At 40.0% G+C, this 25,513-nt stretch overlaps 1 protein-coding gene across 3 annotated transcripts in view; it reads right to left on the reverse strand.

Moving 5' to 3' along the window:
• The window catches only part of ADAM17 (ADAM metallopeptidase domain 17), a 48,752-nt gene extending 23,608 nt beyond the window's left edge, over nucleotides 1–25,144 (reverse strand). For 2 of the 3 annotated variants that reach the window (NM_001286867.1, NM_001286868.1), the window contains exons 1-6: nucleotides 24,911–25,144; nucleotides 12,304–12,436; nucleotides 6,157–6,287; nucleotides 4,784–4,872; nucleotides 2,258–2,426; nucleotides 803–956 (exon numbers count right to left, since the gene is read on the reverse strand). In NM_001286867.1, coding sequence (NP_001273796.1) covers nucleotides 803–841 — 39 coding nt within the window. In that variant the 5' untranslated portion in view covers nucleotides 842–956; nucleotides 2,258–2,426; nucleotides 4,784–4,872; ... (1 more) ...; nucleotides 12,304–12,436; nucleotides 24,911–25,144. The remainder of the gene's footprint in view (nucleotides 1–802; nucleotides 957–2,257; nucleotides 2,427–4,783; nucleotides 4,873–6,156; nucleotides 6,288–12,303; nucleotides 12,437–24,910) is intronic. The other variant, NM_001286866.1, reaches the window with a different exon arrangement.
• Nucleotides 25,145–25,513: the final 369 nt, after the last annotated feature.

Consider the following 25,513-nt stretch of genomic DNA (forward strand, 5'->3'; position numbering starts at 1 on the left):
AGGGAAATAGGGGGAGGGGAGACAAATAAAACAAGAGAACGGAAAAAGCAAGGCAAGGAGAAAGGCATCTTTTGGAGCCTACACTCTGGGTTCATGAATAGTTGCATTCTCTTTTATTCCTTCAACAAAAACATTTCGTCAGTGCCAAATTATCACAACGAATGAGATCATACTAACAAAAAATGTCAATGAAAAAGGATTCCCTTGGTTTTTCAAATTATAATAGTAAAGGCTCAAAAACTCAGAGTCAGTACTTCTGTAATCTTTCTTTTTGAATCTTTGCTCTACAGTTAGTTATGACCATGAAAGTTCCACCTACTTCACATAGTTATAGTCCAACAATTAGCTATTTTATACAACATAAGCCAAAAGGATCATCTTCTGTGAAATATACATATAAGCAAAGAACACACAGAGGTTCATATAAATACTTTTTTTCTCCACTCTGGAGCATATATTCACACATGAGTCACAGCATTATAGCAGTGATGTTTTGAGAGTTCAACTGAATAAAGAAGGGAGGCCTATGCTATGAATTCTCCCTAAACCTAATATGCATAAAAATTCTAATGTGCAAAACATTAGTCCAAAGGTAAAATGGGTTTTAAAAAATTTGAAATTAGAATCTCTACAGAGTAATATAAGAACCTAAGAGAGCTCCCCATTATTTTAGGAAATAACAAGGCATCTGAAACATCTCATTTCATTACATTTCACATCATAGCAGTCTTCTCTTAATTGGAATTTCCCTACCTACCTCGATTTTTATGTCTAGTGACCTGATCCAATATCAGATACTTACTAAGTAATTTGTAGTTGTACTTTCTTCCCCTCTGCCCATGTATCTGTAAAAGCGATGATCTGCTACCACCAACAATTTACAGGTGTTCTTCAATGGGTTAGGATCAGCTCTTCTCTTCACCCGATGAACAAACTCTAATATGAATTTGTATGCACTATTAAATCAAAATTCATCAAAACAAGGAGTTTTTTTTATAGTAACACTTTAAATCTACCATATTTTTGAAACAAACATTATTTGAGCTTAGTATCCCTTAAAGATATCTTCACAAAAAACAATTTGGAGACAGAAAAGTAAAAAGTAATATGAGGTTTTAAAATAGAATTCAAAACCAAGGAAAAAGGCCTCCTTCAGTTTTTAAAATAACGAAACTTTTAAAAAGTACTTAAGGTAAGACAACCATCTAGCTTATTGTTGGTCATTTTCTTCTAGAAGTTTACAAATTGTGCTCGCTTCAGCAGCACATATACCAGAAGTTTACCAATTAACCAAAGTAAGAGTAAAACCACCAAGATAATCAGACACTAAAAATTAGTTTATGGTAATAGGTCCTTCTCCTTATCAAATACTCAACTGATTATTTATATACTAAAATGTTAGCCATATTTTGTAAGTTTTCAAAAACAAGGACAGTCGAGTAATTCTTCATGATGGCTAGGTTTTTCCATGACCCTAAACTGATCTGTCACGGGGAACCTGCCTGGCTCAGTCAGTAGAGTGCGCGACTCTCGATCTCCGGGTTGTGAATTCAAGCCTGATGTTGGGTGTGGACATCACTTAAAAAATAAAATCTTTGGGGAACTTGGGTGGCTTAGTCAGTTAAGTGCCTTACTTTGGCTCAGGTCATGATCTCAGAGTCCTGGGATCGACCCCCATATTTCAAGGTGTCTGCTTGTCCCTCTCTGCCCTTCCTCCCCACTTGTGCTCTCTCTCCAATATATATATAAAATCTTTTAACAAAATATTTAATAAATAAATAAAAATAAAGTGAGCTGTCCCAAGACTGATAACCTCTTTCTAAACAGTACAGACCTCTCTTGGTACCAACTAATTTCTCATAAGCTTATCTAAAGATAATATTTTTCAACAGTATTTTGTTATTTCTAAATACCCCAAATAAAAACACTTTCTCTCCTCTCCATACCCACTTAAACACTATATGTATTGTCAATCCTTCTTTACTATTTACAAAAAAAAAAAAAAAAAATTCCCTCAGATTATTCAATTTCCCCTTTCTGTAGACTTTTTTCCAACCTTTATTGTTATCATTATTTGAGTGTTTTCAATTCTTACAGGCAAAAGAATTAAAGAAAATTCTGAATAAAACTCTATTTTCAAGTCAAATACTACATTTACTAATCAATTTCAAGTCAAATACTACATTTACTAATCAACTGACAGCCATAATGCATATTTGAAATAATTTCTTATTTGAAATATATTTTTAAGTCTTACCGTCAGGTGGCTCTCTGTCTACCAGCCCTTTTGGAAGCAACTCTTCATTATCCGCCTTTATATAACCACATACTTTTGGAGACTGTAGGCGTGAAACATTCTTGATATCTTCAGATTTATAAACTAACATTCTTTTGTCTTTAGTATCGTTAATTAGTCTCCAAAGTGGCTAAAACAGAAATCATATAATTGAGACGCAAAATATAAGAATTCCCAAACAATCAATTCTTACAATATCCTTTGTTTTTAGATAACATTCATTTCCAGCTTAAGTAAACTGACTAGTCATTTTAACAAAAACAAATCATTTCAACTTTTCTCAGAGCTTCTATGCTGGCAAATAAATACATGGATTATTCACCCTTTGATTTTTTTTTTTTTTTTTTTTTTTTTTTTTATGATAGTCACAGAGAGAGAGAGAGAGAGAGAGAGAGAGGCAGAGACATAGGCAGAGGGAGAAGCAGGCTCCATGCGCCGGGAGCCCGACGTGGGATTCGATCCCGGGTCTCCAGGATCGCGCCCTGGGCCAAAGGCAGGCGCCAAACCGCTGCGCCACCCAGGGATCCCACACCCTTTGATTTTTATCTGTATTTGAAGAAAGCATTATTTTGTACAAGTTATGAAACCTTTTAGAAGATCCAGAAAAGGAAACGCAGAACGTTTTTCATTCATTCAAAAACATTTCTGTAGCACCTACAGCATGCCAACCCCACTCCAGGTAATGACCTATAGCAACAAACAGGAGATGAGCCTTTGGTCCCTGCGCCGTTCTCATTCCAGTGTCCTTAGTATCTTTTTACCATGAAGGTTTTATACACAGGAGAGAAGACAGAAAATTTGCAGTAATGTGCCTAAAACTTATTATACCTTTCAGGAAGAGCAGTTTTTAAAATATCTTCACTTTCCCTATTGCAAGGTCACCGTAAATCAGAACTAACACATTTGAAAGGTTAGTCAAATCAAAAACAAAGTTCCAATAAGGATGCTGGTCTCATCCAAACTAGGCAGCTTATGAGCAAAGTACAAAAAGATACTGTGTGTACACACACACACTCTCATATTTTATATATATATATATATATATGGATATATAAAATCTCCTTCCATATCCATCATAGAAATGAAAATCTAAACCACAAGGACATGACTTCACATCTGCCAAGATGGCTGGAATCAAAAACAGGTCATAAGAAGTATTGGTGAAGATGTGGAGAAGTCAGAAGTCTCATATACTGTGGAATGTAAAATGGTGAGAATGTGGAATGCAGCCACAGTCTGGAAAACAGTCTGGTAGTTCCCCAAAAGGTTAAAAATAGAGTTACCATATGACCCAGAAATTCCACTCCTGATATAAACCCCAGAGAATTGAAAATAAATGCTCACACAGAAACTTGCTCACAAATGTTCACAGAAGCATTATTTGTAATAGCCAAAGAAGTGAAAACAATCCAAATGTCCATAAAATAAGCACAATGTGGCATATCCATACAATAGAATATTTGGCAATAAAAAGAAATGAAGTACTGACACAGGCTAAAGCATGGATGAAACTTAAAAATATACTAAGAGAAAGAAGCCAGTCATAAAAGATCACATTCTGTGATTCCATTTATATGTACGACCAAGCAAATCTAAAGAGATCATGGATCAGTGGTTTCCTAGGGCCAGGGGATTTGGAAGCAAAGGGTGGTGGGCTGCTAGAGGGTACAGTATTTCTTTTGCAGGTGGTGAAAATGTTCTAAAATTGATGGTGGTGATGACTTCCATAACTGGGATACAGTAAAAGCCAATGAATTATATCCTTCATAATGGATATAAATGAGTGAACTGTATAGTATGTGAATTTTACCTCAATAAAGCTGTTAAATATAGTTGACTCTCCCACAATGCAGGGATTAGGGGCAATGACTCCCCCCATGCAGTTGAAAATCTATCACATGTAACTTCAATGCCCCCAAAACAAATACTAATAGCCTACTGGCTAACCGGAAATAAAATCTCTTAAACAAAAAAAAAAAAAAAAAAAAAACGGGAAGGCTGCTAGTTTGGTCTTGGTTTCTGCTGTTAGTACTTCAGTGGAGAAGTAGCCAGAGCCTGAGTTTCCCTCTTTTAACTTCTCAAACTATCACCTTTTATTAATTTTGCATTTCCTGAGAGTGTAGGGGGTAACAGGAGAAGACTTGACTTTTGTCTTTGCAAACATTTACACTTATAATAGGATTATTAGAGAAAGAATAAAAAAATGAATCAGGAGAGAAAGGAAGTTTTCTGTTCCCATTATCCACCCCCCATATGACTTTCTCTCAATTATGGCACTTAGAAATAGAGTGCATCTTAGGGCAGTCTCTCAGACGTGTAAAAAATATTATCTTCTTTTTCTTTTAATAAAGAACCATCTACTTCATCGGTTAAAAACTTTAAACACAAGGAAAAAAGAAGTACAATTAAAGACTTTTGTCTTCTTAAAACAACTGGGAAACAGTTTTAACAGCTCCCACCCAAAAAAAAATTTACATATAGATTTACCTCTATATTATATTCTGCTCCATCTGTGTTGATTCTTATCGTCATATCATCATCTCCTATGTGGGCTAGAACTCTAGAGTCAGGCTCACCTTAAGAGAAAAAAAATTCCATCATTTACAAATACTTCTATCAAAAAATAAACTATGCACTACCGTCAATAAAAATCGATCAAGTCCTTCATCAGAGTGGAATCTGCCTAGGTACTATAGAAATCTACAACAAAGAAACACAGGGCCCAGCAAGCAGCAAAATATTCACACTCCTAAGGAGTAGCCTCAACTCATTTGAAATCTTTCTCTTTCCCTTAATTCTCTTCTAAAAATTATCTAGAGTGTGTTATAGAACAAAACCAAGGGATCCCTGGGTGGCTTAGCGGTTTAGCACCTGCCTTTGGCCCAGGGCGCAATCCTGGAGTTCCGGGATGGAGTCCCGCATCGGGCTCCCAGCATGGAGCCTGCTTCTCCCTCCTCCTGTGTCTCTGCCTCTCTCTCTCTCTATGTCTATCATAAACAAATAAATAAATAAATCTTAAAAAAAAAAAAAAAAGAACAAAACCAAAAACAAATGTATAGATGTTCTTCCAGGAGTAACTTCACTGAGTTCTGGTTAAGAAAGAACTAAGAGGAGGGTGCCTGGGTGGGTCAATTGGCTAAAGCCTCCGACTCTTGATTTCAGTCCAGGTCATGATCTCAGGGTCTGAGATCAAGCCCCACATTGGGCTCCATGCTGGGTGTGGAGCCTGCACGGGATTCTCTCTCTCCCTCTGCCTCTGTCCCCATCCCATTCCCTACCCCCTCTCCCTCTCTGAAAGAAAGGGAAAGGGAAAGCAGGTAGGGAGGAAGGGGAAGAAGGGGGGAAGGGGAAAAGGAGAGAAGGAAGAATGAGGAAGGAAAGGAGGCAGAAAGCATGATCTGGAATCTAGAGTTTGAACTGCATGATTTGCAGATTTTAATGTCATTTCTTTTTTCTGCAGAGAAAGTTCCAGAAGTAAACCACAATTGCTTGTTTGACATAATGTCTTAAATACTTAACAGAATCATAAAGTCAATTATTCTATCTCCTAGCTTCCTTGTTTAAAATCTCATAAGGGAAGCCTACATCCTTCCCTGGAGACAAGAGGAGGTTAAATTCTTATCAACTGGGAGGAAATTAATTTTAATCATTAAAATAGACAGTATATATATACACATGCTTAGATAATCCCCATTTCCCCCCATCTACATGTTCCTCCTTCCAAACTTATAAAACTCATATGAAACAAAGAATAGCACTTCTCTGACACCCCTTCTTCTTCCCAATAAAAAAAAAAATATGCAAACTAGATCTGGACACCCTAACAGACACAAGGGCAAACAAACAAGCTTCATACTAACCAACCACGTGTCCACTGAAGAAGTCCTGCCATTTGACGGTGTACTCACTTTCATCTTTACCATCTACCACCACGACTTTGAAATTTTGGGAAAAGCGTTCAGTACTTGATGTCAGATACAATTTAAAATGCCTAAAGAAAGAATGCAGCCATATTTTACTCTAAACACATAAAATTTACTCTAACCCATAAAATCCAACTTACTTAAAAAATAAGCTGACAGAGTGGACATTAATAAAACACTATTCCAGTTATAACTACTGTTTTACTAGGTACTTAGCATTATATCACATATAAAGACAAACAGACAAATTTCTTTAGCTATAAGAATTTGGCAAACCAAAAAAAAGACTAAAATTGGAGGAAAAAAGATTAAAAGAGCTTATGCATTCATCTTTTTGAGACTGAATAAGGAAACACACAGGTGGATAGTTTAAGTTGGAATCCTGCTTGTCTGAAAAATTTATCAAAGACTGGTATTACTAGATACCACTACTGAATACTACTCAGCATTACATGCTCTGCTTACATTATTTCCACTTCATACAGTAAACACTGAGGGTTGCAGGTCTATCAACATACTCAAGGTTACACAGCCAGTAAGTGATGAAACTAGACACCAAACTAGGTGTATTTCAAAAGCCTGTACTGTTGGGACGCCTGGGTGGCTCAGTGATTGAGCATCTGCCTTTGGCTTGGAGCGTGATCCTGGAGTCCCAGGACTGAGTCCCACATTGGGCTCCCTGTGTGGAGTCTGCTTCCCCCTCTGCCTGTGTCTCTGCCTCTCTCTCATGAATAAATAAAATCTTTGGGGAAAAAAAAAAAAAAAAAAAAGGGCCTGTACTGTGCTGCCTCTAAAAATCAAGCTGTTCTTATTGCTGGGCAAAATTAGTAATTGCTACTTTCTATATTTAAAAGCACTCATGCTTTTTTTCTCCTTCTAAAGAGAATGTATCTTGAAAAAAATTAATCCTCAATTCCTGTGAGGAAAATAAATATAAGGATCCAACAGAGACATTAAAGCACATACTCCAGTTTAGTCAGCTTAATATTCTTTTGTTTTCTCTCAGTTTCAGTCCTGTCATAAAATCTGGGTGTGGTGAGCAAGAATTTTTCAATTATTATTTACCCTTTCAATGTGCCCATGAACACTAAAGATAAAGGTATGTTTTTTATCTTAACCACAGGAACAAATTTTGTCAGCTGTGGGGTCGAAACTATGAAGTGTTACTTCCCCATGGGTTTGCCTAAGTCTAAACTGCCAGAAAGAATCTAGACAGGGGCGGCCTCCACAGCAATAAATATTTTTAACTTTTTGAGCATAACAAAGTAATTTTAGTTCACTTGTGGGTTTTTTTAATGGTCAAAGGGAAAGAGACAATAGAACATTATTTCAGAAATCCTTGGAACATCTTCTCCTGTTCTCCTAAAACATATCTTCCCACACATTCACAGCTATGATTTTTTTCCATCAGTTATGCTGATATCTTTGTAAGGAAACGTATCCCTATTCTAAATGCCTCATTATTCAGCTTCGAAGCCCTCTACGAGTCTCAATGTTACTCTTACTTATTCTTTCCAGAAAAATCACTGAAATTGCATTGTTTTTTTTTTTTTTTTATTTATTTATGGTAGTCACAGAGAGAGAGAGAGAGGCAGAGACATAGGCAGAGGGAGAAGCAGGCTCCATGCACCAGGAGCCCGACGTGGGATTCGATCCCGGGTCTCCAGGATCGCGCCCTGGGCCAAAGGCAGGCGCTAAACCTCTGCGCCACCCAGGGATCCCTGCATTGTTTTTTACACTAAAAATCTGTTCTATAAAGATAAGGACCAAGGAATGGTAAAATTCCTGTTTTCTGACTTTCCAATCTTCATCTTTGACTTGTAAAACCTCTAAAGGTTATTTCAGTCAGAATTTATATTTTACTTTATCCTCTCAAAATTATGTGAAGTCATGTACTAATAGATTTCCTTTAGCATTTTCCTTTATCTTTCTGACTTTTGGCTTAAGGATTTACAGTAACTACAAACTAGTGTTAATCCACCTGAATTAACAATATTTTCCTCCTTTTCTGTAAATATTACATAATATCTAATTAAAATTGTTACCATACAGAGCAACCAATTTATTTTAAGAGAACTTTTAAGATCTACTCTCTTAGCAACTTTCATGTATGCAATTCAGTATTAACTACAGTCACCATGCTATACATCCTTATGACTTGTTTTATGACTGGAAGTTTGTACCTCATATCTATTTTTAATAGTCCATTTAGCTGGATATGTATTATTTCCATTTCTTTATCAGTTCTAGCCCTCTTCAAATAAATTAAGATATTTCACTTTTAAGAGGATATAAAAAATATCTAAATTTTTTTTAAAGTGCAACATTATCAGAAAGTATTAAAACAGGGCAGCCCAGGTGGCTCAGCGGTTTAGCACCACCTTCAATCCAGAGTATGATCTTGGAGATCCGGGATCAAGTCCCATGTCAGGCTCCCTGAATGGAGCCTGCTTCTCCTTCTGCCTATGTCTGTACCTCTCTCTCTGTGTCTCTCATGAATAAATAAATAAAATCTTTTTTTAAAAAAAGTATTAAAACAATATTTTTAACTTTAGCATTTCTTAATTTATAAAACAGAGGAATTGTAACTTCTAGGCAAATTTCAGGGTTTTTTCTTCATAAAGTTACTATTTAACTCCTCATACAATTTCTCAGCATTTCCATGCTTTTCAACTGCTATAATAGTCATACACAAATCTAATCACCTTGATTTAAATTAGCCTTTTAGACTACTATCTAAAACCAGAAAATCTAATCATTTATGAGTACCTTCACATTGGTAATGAGCAGCTTCACATTGGTAAGTTCAGCCCTATATAAACTGATCATCTCAAATATCCCACCTTCTTTTTCTTTTAACGATGCAGCATAAAAGAAAGAGCTTTGGAGTCTGACAAACCTAGCTCAAATCTTGTCTCCACCACTAACTCGATGCTTAATCTTGGCCTTAACCTCTGAAATAAGTATCTTCATCTACAAATGAAAATAATACCTACTAACTGAATGGTTTTCAGGGTTAAATGATATAAACTATTTTAAAGTACTTGGTCCAAAGTTCTGCTACATGGTTAGATCCATTTCCATTTAAACACTTCAGATGGAAAGCCTGTAAAATAAATTACAAACCTCCCTGCTTCCTTACACAAAGAGTATACATAGATAATACTGAACATTTTCTTAAGAATCAATGTCATCTATGAGACTTGAAAGAGAGGAATGTATGGGGTATGGCAACACTTCCCCCCACAGAAAAGACTCTATGAGTCACCCCAAACCTAACTTTAAAAAAACCTAGAAAGCCAAATTTTTAGTTCTTATTTTGCAGTTTCCCCCTTATCCTTTGTTCCTATTTATCTCTTACAAACTATATCCACTTCTTCACCAAAATCCGTATCAGCACAGCAGAAATAGCACAGGCTTGTATTCAAATCCTTTATCTTCCATTTACTAGCTAAGTGACCTTGAGCAAGTTACCCAACCTAAGTCTCAATTCTTTTTCCCCCAAAAAGAGAGTAACAAAAACTTCTTTGTGGAGCATGGTGAGAATTAGAGAGAGCATGTGCAAAGTGCCTCAAATAAATTACATGAAATTAAGCACCAGGTAGATTATCATCATCATCACTGCTCAAATTTGCTATAGGCCTGGAAGCTTGGAAAACCAATACAACAATATTTTGACATGAACTCTAACAGAAAGAAATTATTCAAAAATAATCTAAGGATGATGGCAATAACTAGAAAAAAAACGAAAAAGACATTATAAAATATATCTGCATAAAATATCAGTTACACATATGGTAAATATACTAAGCATGACTATGATTCAGGAATCGAATAAACCTATCAGAAAAATGGTAAAAGGATACAAAAAGGTAGACACAGAAAAATAAATGATTTACACACATGAAAAGATGCTCAATTTCACACAAGATAAAAATCAACACAGGGATTCCTGGGTGGCTCAGCGGTTGGGTGCCTGCCTTCAGCCCAGGGCATGATCCTGGAGACCCGGGATCGGGTCCCATGTCGGGCTCACTGCATGGAGCCTGCTTCTCCCTCTGCCTGTGTCTCTGCCTCTCTCTCTCTCTCTCATGAATAAATAAATAAAATCTTAAAAAAAAAAAAAAAAAGGAGCCACAACACTTAAAAAAAAATAAGATAAAAATCCAACACAAGGAGATACATCCCCTTTCACAGGGACAAAAATTAAGGGCTGATAAACCCTTGTATTGCTAAGGGTAACAGGAAACAGGTAAGCTCATAAACTGCTACTAGAAGAATAAATTGGGCTAATGTCTTTAGGAAGAAATATGGTAACAGCAGTAAACATTTGTAATATGTATATCCTTGACTCATTCTTTCAGGAAAGTATCCTATAAAAAAAATAACCTAGATAAGGTATATTCACAAAGATATTTATTGGAGATTTGCTATAAGAAATAATAATCACTTTGGTTAAATAATATGTAGCTGTAAGCTACTAGCCAACAAACCGTTATAATTCTATGCAAAAGAGATATTTATGCAGGGACGCCTGGGTGGCTCAGTGGTTAAGCACCTGCCTTTGGCTCAGGGTGTGATCCTGCAGTACCAGGATCAAGTCCCACATCAGGCTCCCTGCATGGAGCCTGCTTCTCCCTCTGCCTACGTCTCTGCCTCTCTCTCTGTCTCTCTCATGAATAAATAAAATATTTTTTAAAAAATAAATATTAAAAAAAATAATAAAAGGGATCCCTGGGTGGCGCAGCGGTTTGGCGCCTACCTTTGGCCCAGGGTGTGATACTGGAGTCCTGGGATCGAGTCCCACATTGGGCTCCCTGCATGGAGCCTGCTTCTCCCTCTGCCTATGTCTCTGCCTCTCTCTCTCTCACTGTGTGACTATCATAAATAAATTTTTAAAAATAAAAAATAAAAAATAAATATTTATGCAGCTATAAAAATGAGGTAAATCTACTTATATCACCTACATATACACAGATCTATATACAAAAAATATGCATTAAAATCTTTTAGAGGGGATCCCTGGGTGGCTCAGTGGTTTAGCGCCTGCCTTCAGCCCAGGGCGTGATCCTGGAGTCCCAGAATCGAGTCCCACGTCGGGCTCCCTGCGTGGAGCCTGTTTCTCTTTCTGCCTGTGTCTCTGCCTCTCTCTCTCTCTCTCTCTCTCTGTGTCTCTCATGAATAAATAAATAAAATCTTTAAAAAATAAAAAAATCTTTTAGAGGTTTATTCAGGAAAGCTCTCTATGTCTGGGAAGTTTGAAGAAGTGAAAATTTCTTATAACCCCCTCCCCCAGTTTGCTTTTTAAATCAAGTACATGTATTACTTTCTTTTTTGAAAAATATTTGTTGGGGTGCCTGGGTGGCTCAGTCCGTTAAGTGCCTTCAGCTCAGGTCATGATCCTGGGATTCTGGGATAGAGCCCCTCTTTAGGCACCTGCCCAGCAGGAAGTGTGTTTCTGTCTCTGCTTCAGTCCATTAACATTCTCTCAGTGTTTGTTTTGATATTAGTAAAGCTCCCTAAAAAGACTTTACAAAAAGGCCTGCAATTATCTAACAGATTTACATCTGTAAAATGTAAGAGAAAGCAAAATTATTGCCCAAACAGATCACATCAATTTATGCTACAATGTAAGGGGACTTCAATATACACACAGCTTTGAATTCTCTATTCAACTTACCACAAGGCTGTGGGGTCCTGAAAAAACCCTTGATCTCTAAAACTCAGTGTGTTCATATATAAAAGAAAGATAATATTTAGTGTGTAGTTCATGGTTGTAAAGTAGCACAAAATATTTTAAAGTACTACAAATCATTCAATTAATTAAAATCCTTTGTTAGAATCCTATAAACATTATTACTATCATTAATACCTTTGGAATACTCATTTGCTTGTTTTTAATAATCATCACTATGAATTTTAGAGTAAGAAGTGATATAAGAATTATGACTGACTGTAATTATATCAATTACAAATCTTTAAAACATAACTTCCTAAGACTCTAATAAACACCCTTATTTTTCTACCTTTGCCAAACTAAGTCCCCAGTTACCCCAATATTTTTCTATAAATAGTTCAAATTACCTTTTCAAGGCTGAAAAAGTCAGTAGTGTTTCTATATGTGTTGAGGCCTGTAGATCCCTTTTTCTTACTGAGTGCTGCTGGATATTGGATAGAGAGAGGATATCGTAGTCTGAGAGTAAAGAATCAAGGTTTTCTGAAATAAAGGTAAGATGATTATTAACACCTAACTTACTAATCAATTACAATATCACTAAAATGACAGAGTCTAACAACAAACTTTTCCTGATATAACGCATCTTGAAGTGCTAAGCACAACCTATGAAAAATTCTTGCCAAAATAGATATATAAGAAAAAAAAAACTGAATTTAATCAAGACCTAACTTTTAGTTCTTAAGACATAAAGAGATTAGGTTACCAAATTAACAACCTTAGGAAGAAAAAAAAAAAAAAAAAAACAACAACAACCTTAGGAAGCAATCAGCCACATCTAGAATATCAGAATTCCTACAAAATAAAGTATTTTTTGTTGGAATAAAATATTTCCAAGTTCTTTAGAAGATAAATGGCTTGGGAAAGAAGGGACGGGTGGAGACAATATAGTGGTCCTCCTTTATCTAAGGTTTCAACTACCTGAGGTCAGCTGTGGTCTGTCAGAAGGTCAGTACACAGTAGCCTAACAGTAGGTCAAAATGCCCATATTATTCACCTCACTTCATCTGAACGTATATGCAGCTTATCATTTCACATCATCATAAGAAGGGTTAAGTATAGTAAAATAAGATTTTAAGGGGGATGCCTGGCTGGCTCAGTCTGTAAAGCATGCAACTCTTGATCCTGGAGTTGTGAGTTCAAGTCCCACATTGAACATAGAGCTCACTTAAAAAAACGGGGCGGGGGTGGGCAGCCCGGGTGGCTTAGCGGTTTAGCACCACCTTCAGCCCAGGGTGTGATGATCCTGGAGACCCAGGATGGAGTCCTGAGTTGGGCTCCCTGCATGGAGCCTGCTTCTCCCTCTGTGTCTCTGCCTCTCTCTCTGTCTCTCATGAATAAATAAATATTTTTAAAAAAGAGAGTGAGAGAGAAAGATTTTGGGAGAGACCATATTCACCTTTCATTCCAGTCTACTATTATAATTGTTCCATTTTATTATTACTGTTAATTTCTTACTATGCTGAATTTATAAATGAAACTTTACCGGGATCCCTGGGTGGCGCAGCGGTATGGCGCCTGCCTTTGGCCCAGGGCGCGATCCTGGAGACCCGGGATCAAATCCCACATCGGGCTCCCGGTGCATGGAGCCTGCTTCCCCCTCTGCCTATGTCTCTGCCTCTCTCTCTCTCTCTCTCTCTGTGACTATCATAAATAAATAAAAATTTAAAAAAAAAAAAAAAGAAAAAGAAACTTTACCATATCATACCCAGTTTCGGGCATCCACTGGGAGTCTTGCAATGTATCCCCCACAGATAAGTGGGACTTCTATAGACAAGAATACAGCAAGCAAGCTAATGTGTGAACCATTTTGGATCCTAGGTCAAACAAATCAATGTGGAAAGGTACTTGTGACAATTAGGGAATCTGAACATGAGTTCATATCCATACCAGACACCAATAATTTTGATACCTCAAAAAGTATCATACTACATAATCAACTAAATTCTAAATTAAAGGCATTTCTGGCTTGTCTACTTAGAATTTCTAAGATGAAGGTGACCAACTCCACCTGACCACTGCTAACCCAGGCTACAACAATTCCTTATCAGCTGACATGTAGTATGAAAGAGCAACAAACATATCAATGGCCTGAACAAACCAAAAGTAAATCTTTACAGAAAAATTACATATTCCAAATTAAAAAGCAAAAAGGGGTAATATCCCAATCACTCCTGCCCTCAACAGACACAGCAGAATCAACAATCCACTGAACTTCAGGAAGCAGCAGTGATATGACCAAACTAATCCCTGGGGGAAAAAAAAAAAAAAAAATTTAATTCTTTTACTAAACTGACTTGAAACCCAAGAAAAGCAAAGATGTGCTGCCCCAGAGATAAAACATGCACAAAAATGTTTTTATTTGGTATAGAGCCAAAGTATACTCTAACGTATATGATACCCATGTAAGTCACTTTTTATCAGCAACTCTGCTGTCTCTTCCAAAATGAAGAGGATTTTTGGAAGACAACTTTGGTGACTAAAGTCTCTGTAGAAACTGTCTAAAAATACTTAAGCTGAAGCTTTCTTTCCTCTCAACAAATATCACTACAGAAGCAATGATATTCAAAATCATTCCATTGGACTTAGAATGTCCTTAAAATACAGCACCAGGAGCTTAAAATACAAGTATATTGTTACTGAGGTTAAATATGCCCACAAGGGGATCCCTGAGTAGCTCAGTGGTTTAGCACCTGCCTTCAGCCCAGGGCATGATCCTGGAGTCACAGGATCGAGTCCCACATCGGGCTCCCTGCAAGGAGCCTGCTTCTCCCTCTGCCTGTGTCTCTGCTTCTCTCTCTCTCTTTCATGAATAAATAAATAAAATCTTTTTAAAAAATAAAATAAATATGCCCACAAAATCACTTTTAAAAGAACTGACACAATACTCTTCTTTTCCCTCTTCTCCTGAAATCTTCAACTGGTTCATTTACCAATTCACTAATTCATGGTTATGTGCCACGCACTGGTTGCAGTACTGATACAGTACTAAATAGAGCCAAGTTCCTGCCTACTGCAGCACTCATTTCAGTGTGGGAGAGACATACAATGCACAATATATGTTAGTGCTATGGACATTAGAGCAGAACAGCAAAGACAGGGAGGCAGGGCCAATTTATAAAGAGTGGTCTAAAGGAAGATGCTTCACTATTATACTATTCAGGAAAAACCTGAAGAAAACAAGAGATAAGCATGTTAAATTTCATCAAAACCAATCCAAGTCAGGGTGCCTGGGTGGCTCAGTCGGATAAGCGACTGACTCTTGATTTCAGCTCAGATCATGATCTCAGGGTCATGGGGACTGAGCCTGGTGTCAGGCTCTGTGCTCAGGGGGAGTCTGCTTCTCTCCCTCCACTCCTCCCCCAGCATGCCCATGCTCATTCTAAAATAAACAAATGAAATCTTTAAAAAAAAAAAAAGTCTATCCAGGGTCTAATTCAAGATAATACTAAATAAAGCGGCAGCAAAGTTTACATTTGTTGGGTACCACTCATTTTCCATCAACAAAATTTCCTTTAAAATCTAATCCGAAAAAAAGCTGTTTGAAAAGGCATCAATCACTTTTATGCCAATAGATGGTCCTTGGTGATTTGGCCTTGTTGATTACACCGCATAGAAGCATCAATGAAAAACCCTTCAAGAAGCTTACATTTATTCAATCTTTTTTTTCCACTTTTTTCTTTAATGTAGGCTCCACTCAAACTCGTGGCCTGAGATCAAAAATCACATGCTCTACTGACTGAGCCAGCCTATTCAACAATTTTTGAGTGTGTGTTTCCTACAAGATACTTTGTTGGGTATTTTATTATGTAATCTGCACAAACATACCTGAAATAGTATCTTCTTTTTACAGATGAAGAAACAAGCTCAGGGAGAATTATATCACAAAGCTAATTTAGCACAGAACCAAGACTTGAACTTGGGCTTCTCTGGCCAAAAACTCCAAGCTTCACTGATGCCATACTTGTAAAACTCCTTAAAAATATCCTAGCTCTGGGGCACCTGGCTGGCTCAGTCGGTAGAGCATGTGACTGTTGACCTCAGGGTCTTTTTTTTTTTTTTTAAGACTATTTATTCATGAGAGACACAAAGAGAGAGGCAGAGACATAGGCAGAGGGAGAAGCAGGCTCCCTGCAAGGAGCCTGATGTGGGACTCGATCCCAGGACCCCAGGATCATGACGTGAGCCAAGGGCAGACACACCCGCTGAGCCACTCAGGCACCCCTGATCTCAGGGTCTTTTTTTCTTTTTTTAGATTTATTTATTTATTTACGATAGAGAGAGAGAGAGAGGCGCAGAGACACAGGAGGAGGGAGAAGCAGGCTCCATGCCGGGAGCCCGATGTGGGACTTGATCCCGGGACTCCAGGATCGCGCCCTGGTTTAGCAGGTGCTAAACCACTGAGCCACCCAGGGATCCCCTCAGGGTCTTGAGTTCAAGCCCCACATTGGTAATGGAGCCTACTTTAAATAAATTAATTTTTCAAAGAAAAGTTTAAAAAAAATCCTAGCTTTTCTTGGACCTTCTACTTCTTGGCCTCCTCCTTTTTGATGTGTCAACCAAATATGATCTCGCCTCCCTCTGAATTCTGTAGCCCTTTGTTTTGTTAAATTCCTTTTTTCTGGCACTTTTGGGTTATATTTGTCTTATCTCACAAGTAGATTGTAAAACAGACAAAAGGGAACTGGGTTTTGTTTTGTTTTAATTTTATTTATTTATTCATGAGAGAGACAGAGAGAAGGCAGAGACATAGGCAGAGGGAGAAGCAGGCTCCTCACAAGGAGCCCGATGCAGGACTTGATCCTGGAACTCCGGGATCACGCCCTGAGCCGAAGGCAGCCACTCAACCGCTGAGCCACCCAGGCATCCCATGGGAGCTGGGTTTTATTATGCACAGAACCTTACAAAAATTGCACTGCTGTGTGTACAAATTGCACAAATTCTCAATGCTGAGATGCTGATACAATCTTTTATAGCTCTTCTACCTCCCTGATACAGGTTGATACATGAATTCAGTTTCACTCAAGATCATAATCACTCCTACTGACTGAGAAACTTAACCTCAATACTGTACTGTCATTGTCAATAACACAGGCCAGTTGTTCTCAAAGTGGGGTCCCCATATGAGTAGCATCACCTGGAAACTTGTTAGAAAGGCCAGCTTTCAGGTCTCCTGTCAGTCCTACTCAGTCAGGAATCCTTAGGTTGAGGCCCAGCAATCTGTGTTACATGCATTCCAAGTGATGCTGATACACTCCGTTTTGAGAACCACTGAACTAGAACCAGGCTCAAGGAAGCAGCACAAAGTGAAGATAAAAGCTTTAGGCACAAAGACAGTCCTTGTTCAGCCTTGCATTATTTTTAAAAACAAAAATCAGAGATAAGGTAAATTAATAACTGAGAAACAGATAAATTATAGCACTTTCAAATGAAAAAAAATCTATAATCATTAAAAAGGCTGGTAACAGATTTTTAAGAACATGAGAAAATATGCTATAACATTAAATAAACAAACATAGGTTAAAAAAAAAACTATGCACACTGCATGATCTTAACCATGTATAAAAATAGGCCTAGAGAAAAGAAAGAACACGATAGTAATATCACTGGTTATCTTTAGGTATATTTTTCATAATAAGCACTTTTAAAATATAGCTTGCTAAAGCACTTTAAAATACCTAAGTAATGTGTTTCAACTGTAATTTGTCCCTTTATAATAACTAGATATCTCACACTGGATGCCTTGGGGCCATTCCAGACAACATGGTAAAAGCATCCCCTCACCCAACCAACAGACATCCTGCTCTCACTACTGCCCTTCACTAGCAAGGAGTCTCTCAGATACTTGGCATTTCACTGTACTTCACTTCCAAAATTCCAACCACTAGCAATCTCAATTTTTTATAGGTTTTTCAACAGAATCTCAAACATTTCCCAAGATTTTATCATTTATCTATATCCAAATCTCCCAATAAGCTTAAGTATAAGCCACGTAATTCTCTTTCTTAGCACTCCACAATGGCTGCAGGATAAGAACCCCTTCCTTGCTTTCTACGAGTTGTTCAGGCAGTCCCGTAAACAACTGAGCTTTTCTCATTTGGACTGGCTATGAACACAAAATTAGAAAACAACAAGCACAATTCCAAAGGTCAGACCAGAGTACTTTATTTCGGTATCCCCTACTCATCCCTCCTCACTCTTCTCTGTCACATGCTATGGTTTCCCTCACTTGGCCTCTTGTCAGCTTAGTCTCTAGTCTGAGACCCTACCCTCCCTGGTGAGGGTGGAAAAGATATTGCTTTGCTTTTGTGTCTTTTCCACCCTCACCATTCCTTTCCTGCATGGACATTCTGCACTTCATTTCCTCCCTTCCACCAGGCTCCACCTATTCATTTATTCAACATTTACTGAAAATGTTCCACCTTCCAGGCACTAGGGATATAATGAAAGAAAGAGAAATATATTACTGATAGTATGACGCTGAAGGAAAGACCACCATACAAAAAAATTATAAAGTATGTCAAGTACCAAGGGAGAGGAAGTTGCAAGAAGTTATGGAAGGGCAGAGCAGGGGGAACCCCTGCCTGGGGAGCCAAGGATGTTTTCCCAAGTAAACAGTAGTGAAGTTAAGATCAAAAGGAAGAGGAGATCGCCAAGAGAAAGAAAGGATAGGATTCTAAGTAGAGAGCATAACACAAACCCTGACGTCCCCAAGAAACTCGGAGCATAACACTCAAAGAAATGAAAGCAACTCCCTGGAGCTAGAGGACACAACAGCACACAGATGGGAAGAGGTGTGAGACTGCAGGCGGGCAGAATTTGGTTATGAAGGGCCATGGAACTAAATTAAGAATTTTGGACTGCGGACAGGCAACAGCTCTAAGAAATATCACTGTGACTGCAGTGTGGAGCGTGGGCTAGAGGGGAACAAGACTGGAGTCTGGAAAATTGGCTAGTAAGCAGCCAAGCAATCTAGGCGGAGATCAAGAAAAGAGTCCCTGGTTTCTGACATGGGTATGTGGGTAGATAGTTGGCACCATATTCACTGAGATTAAAAAAAAAAAAAAAAAAAAAAAAACACGAGTAGAAGCGGGTTTGGGGGAGGAGTTGATAGAAAAGGACAGCTGGATGCTGAAAGATTCTGGAGTTCCACACTACATCTTGTTCTTTATGTAGTTTGCAATTACATTACATTGTTCATTTACATAGGACTTTTCGGCATTATGTCATCATATATTTACAATTACCTTACTGATAAGCCACATAGTGATTTTAGGCAGGAAGAAATCAAGTCTGTTTTGTATGATTTTCAATACTGACATGAGCAGTAAAAGGCAGCTGATACTTCATTCCTTGTATATGTTCTCCAAGAACCAGGAGAAAGCTGGAGTTTCAGGCCTGCAATAAATCGTCTTTCTCAATGTAGGGGTAAAGTGGCCTATAGATTTGATAAATCTTCCACTCCATCCTTCTTTTACACCCAAATTGTTTCATCTCTGGGGTATGCTTTTATGGCCGCTTACTGATAAAATGACAAACTATACTTTCATCAAGCCCAGAGTCAACACTTTTAATATAAAACCAATTTTTAGGGATCCCTGGGTGGCGCAGCGGTTTGGCGCCTGCCTTTGGCCTGGGGTGCGATCCTGGAGACCCGGGATCGAATCCCACGTTGGGCTCCCGGTGCATGGAGCCTGCTTCTCCCTCTGCCTATGTCTCTGCCTCTCTCTCTCTCTCTCTGTGTGACTATCATAAATAAATAAAAATTAAAAAAAAAAAAAAAAAACGAACATAAACATCTTTTAAAAAAATAAATAAATAAATAAAAAATAAAACCAATTTTTAGGGACGCCTGGGTGGCTCAGCAGTTGAGTGTCTGCCTTTGGCTCAGGGTATGATCCCAGAGTCCTGGGATTGAGTCCTGCATCGCCTCCCCGCAGGGAGCCTGCTTTCTCCGTCTGCCTGTCTCTGCTTCTCTGTGTCTCTCATGAATAAACAGATCTTTAAAAATAAATAATTAATTAATTAAAACCAATTTTTAAACAATCAACTGTTGTATCAAAAGTAGTCCAGGAATGTTTATGGCCTTTTTTACTTAATTTCTCTTTTCTTTTTTCAATAAATCACATATTCTTGGAATATAACTTGCAAGTATAATGCAGAACCCCTGTAGCCCACCGCTCACTCTCAACTCCTCTGCCCTGTGGAGTACAAAGAATTTCCCAAGATGACACTATCAGTATCAGGCTCCTATGTCTGGTGTCAGAAGTGGAAAAGAAAAAAGCCAGGACTGCTGTGAACTCTTTATTCTGCTTGTACAGAAGACACATGAGACCTGAATGCTCTTGAGGACTCCTCAAATTCTGCAGGAAAAGGTAGGGACCTAGACAGGTTACTGTGAAGTAGGCCCTACATGTGGGTGAATCCCTCCCTGGACTAAAGGATGAGAAAAATGAGAACAGAGCAAGTGCTCTCTGCTGGGCAGTAGACCCCCAAGGCCTGGGAGTTAGAAACTTAGTTTTCTAGGTTTACAGCAGTTAGGGCGGATAGAGGATGAGCTGCCTCAATCATTCCCTATCAAGAACTCTTCATCAGAGCCAAGATTCTCCAGCAAGACCAGTCACATGGAAACTCTGAGCCTAAATAAAAGTCAGCATAACCCAAAGGATCCTCTAAGGAAACCGGGATTGGTCCATACAGCTCTGTAGCTGAAAGGGACCCAAAGCCATGTCAGGCAATGAGACTACTTCCACAATTTCCAGCACCCATCTCTTTATTTTTTTTTTCAGCACCCATCTCTTTAGAGTAGACATTGTATCCTATACTTTCTTCTCATCAAATAAACATACCCAAGTAATTTTGCACATGTTATATTGGAAGTGCCTGTGAATACAGAGACAGAAATATCAAGTGGGGAGTTGGATACCTGAGTATGGAGCCTCAGAGAATAAGTCTAGGTCAGGGATAAGTAGTTACCAAAATACAATCAAATGTAAGTGAAACCAAGGCAGCAGATGAGATTTGTCAAAGCCTACAACTCATGTTAAAAGAAAAAAAAAAGAGAAAAATAAGCAGTGTGGGGAGGGAGATACCAATTCCCTTGGTTGATTTTAGGGCTAAATTAAGGAATATAAGAAAATCAACCACACATGGCCTCAAAGGACACCTATACTTAATGTTCTGGAAACTCCATAAAAGCTAAAAGGATTTCTCACAAAGTCTCCACCATGGCTCTCTGCTTATTCTTCATTCTATTCTTGAAATACAGTTTACCTCTTTGACTAGTTCAAAGCAGACTGGCATTAAATTAAATCTCCTTTGGAACAGTTAGGGTGGTTAAGTATTTCGGTTTCAAAGGAATGGACCCTATAAGCAAAGTTAACATCAAAAGAGGAAGCCAGATGTCAAATACTGAGCAAAATGGTGCTGTCAATAATGAAAAACAAGCACTGCAATGTGGAGAATCCCCACACCAATAACCTCAAGGTAAATTTCAAAATCTGTTTCAGATACAAACTTTTATCCCTCATCTGTGACCTATATTTTTTTCCCCTCCACCCACTACATCCTCTTTTATTAAAAGTAACACAAAGGGAAAACACTTTTGAAATCAGAGTGAGACTTATACACCCCAGCTGCAACTTCAAGATATCATCATGACTAAGTTCACATGACTCACAACTTTCCTGAATTATGCAATTCATAACAGTTCAATTGAAATCATCTTGGGTGTCCTGTAGAGTACTCCAAAAGCCAGGATTCTAGTATATATTTCTATCCTTCAGAAAAAAATGTCGTCCCAGGGAGCCTGGGTGGCTCAGTCGATTAAGCATTTGCCTTCAGCTCAGGTCATGATCTCAGGGTCCTGGGATCCAGCCCATGTCAGGCTCCCTGCTCAGTAGGGATAAGATGTTTTTATAAAATATAAAATAAAATATTTTAGAAATATATTATCAAATCCCTAATCAATATTTAGTACTGAGGGGCACCTGGCTGGCTCAGTTGATAGAGCATGCAACTTGACCTTGGGGTTGTGAGTTTGAACCCATATGGCAAGTAGTTTGCTTAAAAAAAAAAAAAAACTTTTTTTTAAGATTTATTTATTTATTTATTGATGAGACACACAGAGAGAGAGGCAGAGACACAGGCAGCGGGAGAAGCAGGCTCCCTGCAAGTAACCTAATGTAGGACTCAATCCCAGGACCCTGGGACCATGCCCTGAGCCGAAGGCAGACGCTCAACCACTGAGCCACCCAGGCATGCCAGCTTAAAAATTTAATACTGAGGTTACAGTAACATGTTTTTTATTTTTTTATTTTTTTTATTTATGATAGTCACACAGAGAGAGAGAGAGAGAGGCAGAGACACAGGCAGAGGGAGAAGCAGGCTCCATGCACCGGGAGCCCGACGTGGGATTCGATCCCGGGTCTCTAGGATCGCGCCCTGGGCCAAAGGCAGGTGCCAAACCACTGTGCCACCCAGGGATCCCTACAGTAACATTTATAAGACAAATAGGCTACAATAAACAATGCTCCTTAACTATAAAACTATTCTTTGATCTTGACCAGTTCAATCTAAAAAATGGTAAGATTAAGTTAAGGAACTAATCACATCTGGAGCCATCAAACACACATACACCGTTATTCTTCAAAAGAAAAAATACCAGGCAGCCCAGGTGGCACAGCAGTTTAGCGCCGCCTTCAGCCCAGGGCGTGATCCTGGAGACCGGGGATCAAGTCCCATATCGGGCTCCCTGCATGGAGCCTGCTTCTCCCTCTGCCTGTGTCTCTGCCTCTCTCTCTGTCTCTCATGAATAAACAAAATTTAAGAAAAAAAAAAAAAAAAAGGAAGAATATCCACAAGGCACAGATTTATCACTGTGAGAACATGACAACTCACAATGTCTCTGAGACTCCTTTGTCCTTTTATTTTGAAAACTAAAACATGATCTATGAGGTTCCTTTCAACTCTACAGTCTCTAAGTACCCCCACTAATTTTTCCCTCTTCACCTACCTAAATTTAAAGTCTGGGCTCAAGTATCACCTCCTTCAGGGAGTCTTCTATAACTTTCCCAGGCTCTGTTCCACATCTTTTCACGGTAACAATACTTGCCATAATGTAGTGTATCTCTCTCTCCTCCATGTTGTTTCTGAACTGTCTGTTTAGATATCTCTGTACAACTATGCAAAACTTTTTGAAGACAGATACTATGTGATCTTTCTATTTCCAATGTCACACATAATACTTCCACACAGCACATGTTCTTCTAACCTTTGGTGAATAAATAAGTGTACCCATTTTTCTGGCAATGGTGGTCTACACTTTGAAAATAAAAAGCACAAAAATAAAAAAAAAAACTCTATGATCTGTGAATGTCATGGAAGATTCATCTAGAAACTAAGGTTTTTGGGACACCTGGGTGGCTCAGTGGTTGAGCATATGCCTTCAGCTCAGGGCGTGATTCTGGAGTGCCAGGATCGAGTCCCTCATTGGGCTCCCTGGATGGAGCCTGCTTCTCCCTCTGCCTGTGTCTCTGCCCCTCTCTCTCTTTCTCTCTGTGTCTCATAAATAAATAAATAAAATCTTAAAAAAAAAAAAAAACCAACCATGAAAAATCAACTTTGCCCACTGGGAAAATATACTACGTTTCATAATGACAAATTAAACTGTCTTACATGCCAACTTTTAGAAGGCAAAGAACCCTAAGATTTCGTAAGTTTACACAAATTTCATACACCTTAATGAACGTCCAACCTAAAGTTCAATCTCTTTAGAAAAGCTAAATAAGATTGGGTGGGGAGAAGGGATAACTGGGTGACCGGCATTAAGGAGGGCACTTGAGGGCCGCCTGGGTGGCTCAGTGGTTGGTTGAGCATCTGTATGCCTTCCTCCCACATCCGGCTCCCTGCATGGAGCCTGCTTCTCCTTCTGCCTGTGTCTCTGCCTCTCTGTGTGTGTGTGTCTCTCATGAATAAATAAATAAAATCTCTAAAGAAAAAAAAAGAAGAAAGAAAAGAAAAGAAAAGAAAAGAAAAGAAAAGAAAAGAAAAGAAAAGAAAAGAAAAGAAAAGAAAAGAAAAAAGAAAAGAAAAGAAAAGAAAAGAGAAACTTGATGCTAATGAGCAGTGGGTGTTACATGCAACTGATGAATCTCTAAATTATACCCCTAACACTAATAATACGGTATTTGTTAGCTAAACTGAATTTAAATACAGAAAAGATGTCCTTTTAACTAAAGAAAAAAAGAAAAGAAAAATCTAAATAGGAACCCTCCACCTCCTTGGCTCGAAACTGAGGCAACTGGTCATCCCTGATAATTTCTTCGTTTAAAACGGCCAGGAAGGCGTTCAAGCGGTATCAAAGAGCCGGCCCGGTAGGTTCAGGCGCCCCCCTCGCAGCCCCTCCAATGAGCCACAATTTCAGGGCAAAAGCTTACGACGTTCGCAAAGCGCCAAGTCCGGGATGCGCTCTCCAGTCGCCGCCTTCCAACCAGATGACTACACAGAAGAACCTCCACCAGCAGGACTTCGAGTTCGCTCCTTGCAGAGCCAGGAGTCGCCGCGGAGCTGCGGGCCCTTCGCACCCGCACCCCTCAAGGCCGGGGGCGCCTCAGGACCTGGACCCCCACACACACCCCTTACCTCCTTCCCAGACGCACGCTCCGGAGGCGGACCCCCAGGCCGTCAGTCCCCCCCCGAGGGCCCCTTCCAGTATCCCTCTCCCATTCATAGAGGCCAGCCCGGCTCCCTCCCTTCCCTGCACTCCAAGAGCCACACCCCCTTCCAGCACCCAAAACCTCGGGACGCGCCGCGGCCGTCCAACACCCCGCCCCTAAACACCTGAGAGATCCTGCTCTTCCCCGAAAGCGGCGCGCGCCGGGCTCCGGCTCCGGCTCCGGCTCCGGGCTCCGGGCGCCGGCCCCCAGCTAGCCCGCCCCGCCCCGGCCCGGCCCTTACCCAGTCGCTGCGGGGGCTGCTCCGGAGGTCGCGGCGCCAGCACCAAGGGAACCACGCTGGTCCAGAAGAGGACACACCGCCTCATGTTCCCGGCCCGGCCACCGGCTCCACCTCTCTGGGCAGCCTTCGCCTGACGGGGGCTCGGGACACTGCTCACATTGGGAGCGAAGGGGATCCGCCCGGCCCGGCCCGGCCCCTCTCGCCTCCTTTTCCTCCCGCGCCGCCTACCGGAACACTCCAGAGAGCCGGGCTCGAGGCCCCCGGAAGTGCGGGCAGCGCTCCGAGACGGCGGCTCAGCCCGCTTCCGGTTGCCGCCGACCCCCGCTCCGCCCCCAGCCGGAAGCCCGGCGCCGCGCGGCCTGCCGGGAGGCCCTCGCTCGCCCCGCCCCCCGTCCTTCCCTCCCGGGCCGGCGCCGCCCGCTGCTTCTCCGACGCGGCCCCGGACGTCCTGACTCGCCCCACCCTGGCCTCGCCTGTGTCCCCGGGTGACCGCCGCCAGGGAGGCGGGAGCGCGCGAGCAGGCCCTCGGAGGCGTCCGTGCCCTGGGCGCCCCCGACCTGGTTAGGGTCCCCGTTGCTGTAGAAGCCGCGCTGAGCCCCCCGG

Source organism: Canis lupus, chromosome 17 (genome assembly GCF_011100685.1).
Source record: "Canis lupus familiaris isolate Mischka breed German Shepherd chromosome 17, alternate assembly UU_Cfam_GSD_1.0, whole genome shotgun sequence".
Classification (NCBI taxonomy): Eukaryota; Metazoa; Chordata; class Mammalia; order Carnivora; family Canidae; genus Canis; species Canis lupus.